Source organism: Pollicipes pollicipes, unplaced genomic scaffold (genome assembly GCF_011947565.3).
Source record: "Pollicipes pollicipes isolate AB1234 unplaced genomic scaffold, Ppol_2.1 Scaffold_2555;HRSCAF=2994_pilon_pilon_pilon, whole genome shotgun sequence".
Lineage (NCBI taxonomy): Eukaryota > Metazoa > Arthropoda > Thecostraca > Pollicipedomorpha > Pollicipedidae > Pollicipes > Pollicipes pollicipes.
Window position 1 is genome coordinate 40,790,454 of NW_023596136.1, and position 4,220 is coordinate 40,794,673.

At 53.1% G+C, this 4,220-nt stretch overlaps 1 protein-coding gene across 1 annotated transcript; it reads right to left on the reverse strand.

Annotated features, from left to right (window-relative positions):
* Positions 1–1,624: 1,624 nt before the first annotated feature.
* On the reverse strand, positions 1,625–3,839 carry LOC119109429 (mediator of RNA polymerase II transcription subunit 27). Its single transcript, XM_037233045.1, has 2 exons — positions 3,793–3,839; positions 1,625–2,756 (listed from the first exon to the last, which is right to left on the reverse strand). The coding sequence occupies exon 2, from the start codon at positions 2,743–2,745 to the stop codon at positions 1,831–1,833; it is 915 nt and encodes a 304-aa protein (XP_037088940.1). The 5' UTR covers positions 2,746–2,756; positions 3,793–3,839; the 3' UTR covers positions 1,625–1,830.
* Positions 3,840–4,220: the final 381 nt, after the last annotated feature.

Below are 4,220 nucleotides of genomic sequence, written 5' to 3' on the forward strand. Positions count from 1 at the left end.
TCATTTCCCCCACATTCATTAAGGACAGGGGGGGGGGGGGTCGCTGGGCTCGGCTGAAGAGCTAGGTCATTCATGATAACTGACTTGACCTTTGTGACAGTAGCTTTCCACCGTCATCCCCCAGCCAGGTTCTACCGCCCACCCACATCCCTCCGCGGATGTGGCGGCTCCGCAGCGGCAGCTCATCCGAGACCCGACCCCAAGGATGGGACCTACATTGGAACGTAAATTGCACATCCGCATAGGAACTTTTGCGCATCGGCTGTTCATTAACAAACTTGGTCCCAGACGAAGATTACTGTGTAGACGTTGCGTACTCATACCATGCATCCGTACGCGAACTTTTGGGTGTGTACTTTTGTCTCACGAACGTAATCCTCGACGAGCATTTGCACCAACTTCGAGAACGAACATACTTCAATTTCACAGACTTAGGTCTTGAAGAGCATTTGCGCGCGACCCTTCCTACACGAGCTTTTGCATTTGAAAACATTTTGCTTACAGACTTTTTCCCGACGAAATATTTTAGCATACACTTTTTTACATTACAAACCTTACCCAGACGAACACCAGGCGCACGGCCTACATCCTGCGAATAGTTGTCCCACGTAGCATTTCTATACAGTACATTCTTCCGCAACCCCTTGCCGATGGCTAGTGAACACTTCCGGGAGCGTGCCGCATCAACCAGCAGCGCCATCTATACCCGACTACGAGACAGGGCCCAGCGGGCGATTTCTGGCTGCTGATGTGCGCACGAGACCACGGATCAGCTCACCCGGCAGGCGCCCAGCACACAGCAGGGCTTTAGAGAACACGGCGCACCAACGTCAAAGGTGTCTCCCAAGAATTTGCTCATTTAAAAATTCAGCTCTCAAACTTGAGACAAATATTGACGCGTTGCCGGCAGTCATGTAACCAAAGGGACGAATTAAGTTGGGTGGCGTCATTACTGCATAACCGCCGCTCACTTACTAAGCGAGATCCAGCAAACGTGTCCCGTATCTGTACGTCTGTCAGTGACCCCAGGATGATCTGAACGTTTAACACTGCATCATGAACCTCATGAGACAACGCTACGGCCACTTGGTGAAAGGAATGCCATTTCATTCCATTCAGACATGCTCTGCTTTTTTGAAAGATGCTAACTGCAAATGAGCCGACGCCGTACTTGTTTACATTATATTGATGACAGATGATGCATACAAACTCATAGGACCATGATGCCGGCGTGCAGAGAACCAACGATCCCTGCTGCTGCCTGCATGCCTCGGAGATGAACACTTCCCACCAGAGGCGGCGCCAGCTGGGCACAGCTTGCCAAGCTGTCACACGAGTATGCCATGCCCTGAACCAGCGTCCAGTCCGGCAAACAACCACCTCGACCACTGTCGCTGTTGAGCACCCTGAGCACGTGACCCGGCACGGTGGCGATGCCGGGGCCAGCCGGCACGTCGAGGTGCACTCGGCTTCGGGGACTGTTTCATCAGCGAGATCCCACCGCGCGGTGACCGCGCCGTGCCGCCAGGTCACCTGGTCTCCGCAGGCGGCGCTGACCCCGGAGGCAGCGATGGCGATCGTGACACCAGGGTGACCGGAGGTCATCACACAGGCCGCCGTTACCGATGCCAGTCCGCCGCGTCTTACCGGCGGCGGGCCGCAGCGTAGCCTCGCCTCAGTGGCCATCGCCGCGCCCTCACAGCCCCGTCTCAGCTGGCAGGCCGGTCATCACTCGCACCCTCGCAGCCCCGCCGCGGTCACCGACCCAGCTCACGGCGTACGCCACGCTGGCCTCGGCGCGCGCGCCCGCGTCCGGAGAACAGCGGACGCTCAGGACTTGCAGTCCTCGTGGTAGGGCTGCAGCGACTTGAAGTCGCGCCACGTGGGCGGCATGGCGTTCTGCAGACGGCTGCCGCACTTGACGCAAGGCGCCGAGAACAGGTTCACGTAGCTGTGGATCCAGGTCAAGTACGAACGCGCTGAGAACTCGGGGTGCAGCGGGCCGTAGTAGTGCACCATGGCGGCCTGCGCGTTCTCAGACACCTTGCGGAAGACGTGGTAGTCGGAGGGCGTCCAGAGGTCGACGCGGCCGTCCTCGGTGGACATGGGCTCGTCGTAGCCGCGGATCATCACCCACTCGATGAGCAGGCCTTTGAAGGTGATGACGGCCTGCAAGACGCGGTCGAGCGTGACCTGCACGACGGCCGAGTTGGCACCGCAAGGCCGGCTGATCAGCAGCCCCATGTCCATGAAGCTCCGCCCGATCGTGTTCAAGATGGCGTCCACGTGCTGCTGCGGCTGGCAGTGGCTCGTCTGCATCTGTAGCCGCCGCTTCTTCACCACCAGGTTCTGCGAGCGCTTGACGCCGTTCTGCGACCAGACGGGGCTGGCAAACGAGGCATAGTCCCGCACCTTCTCCGTCCACTTGTAGCTGTCGAGCAGATGGCCGTACAGCAGCTGCATGTCCTGTGTCGGGTCATGACTCAGCTGGCCCGTGTTGCCCAACTGAAAAGTGTTGGGTGGCATTGACAGCACATTAACACCCTCCTCCACGTCATGCAGTTTGCGGGTCACCACGTTCAGCGTCTCCTTCAGGCCGACCACGTACTGCTTGCGTTGGGCGTCGTCATCGCATGGTTCAGCATTGCCCTCAGCCAGGTAGCGGAAAACATCGCATACGCTGGTGCGCAGTTGCTGCACGCAGCCCAGTGCCTTGGACAGCGACTCAATTGTCTTCTCTGCCATGGTGGTGCCACCTAAAACAGCAGAAAGCAGCTGGTGATTTAGGTACATCTGGAGGCATGCTCAGAATGATGCCTGGTGAAAAAAACAGGACTGCATACATGTGCAAAATGCTGCTGTCATATCAGGCTTCTGTTGCTGCTACAATAACAACCAATTGGAAAAATTAGGATGTCATCAAAGGCTTAACCCAAGTAAGTCCATACAATGGAGGGGTACGCAGTACATGAAGGGGACACAGGGACACATGGTACAAAGGGGTATAAGGTACAGGAAGTACAAAGGGGTACATGTGATAGCAAAGAAGGGAGGGGTAATTGGATGGAGTGCAACAGAACCACAGCAAGAGTGAGAGAATGTGGGAGGTTTTAGACCTCTCAACATCATATGTCAGAAACATGCTAAAACTCAACAAGCAAATTAATATAATCAATCCAAGTGCTGCTTGCTTTCAGACATGATAAGGAATATGACCATCATTTGCCCTGCATCCCTGGCTCAATTAGGGGCAAAAAATGCTACTTTCCAGGAATGCAATGCCTAAGGCAATACAAACAGGGCTAGGGGAGATTTGCCCCAGCTTAAACAATGCATAACCAGGGGTATAGGGCATTAAAAATGGCCAAAATGTATACTGTCATCTGTGGAAAGCCTCAGAGCTGCATGGCTTCCACGACAATTTTTGACATTGCCAGCAATGCAGTTTAAAGAATTTATATTGCATCTTTACAGATGTATGCCTCTTGAAGCATTCAGAACCATACACTACTTATTATCATAAAAGGTTTGATTAGTTGACATAAACTGAGCACCTGACACAAAAATAACGAACTTCAGCTCCTGGTTTTCGGCATCACCAAAGCATCGTAAGTTCAATATTTCAAACAAAAAACATCTTAAACAACATTTTGAGACATAGCACGCTAGGCATCGTCAACATTTGAGCCTCGCTTTGAAGAACCCATTGCACATTATTTGAAATGCGTGAGACATGAAACGCCACAAGTTATCATTAAGCAGGGACGTAAAAGATACATCTCATGATCACACCTCAAAATCAAACAATTGGCACGACGACGACCGCCGCCGGTCTGTGACAGACTGGCTCGATACTGGCGTATCAAGGCCATCCCGACGGATCAGACCCTAAAATGCGGCCGCGGTCACAGTCACGCAGCAACATGGTCGCAGGTGCGGTCGAAGTTTTACTTAGCCTCATATGCAATGTCTTCAGTCAATGAAATGTGAAAAATTATACATCAAATTAAAATTTTGACAACAAAGGAAAATCTGTGCGCGAATGACGTGTATGTTGGCCAATTTCGAGCCAACTGAGCGACAGATGCGTCATTAGACGCCATTTCAAGTTCAGGCAACCATTATTGGAATTATTCTTGCGCCGTTCCTCTTTCGTCCATTCCTGTCACTGGCTGCCCTATTCGGGTGTTCAGAAACCCGACCGGAAGGGGATTAAAGCA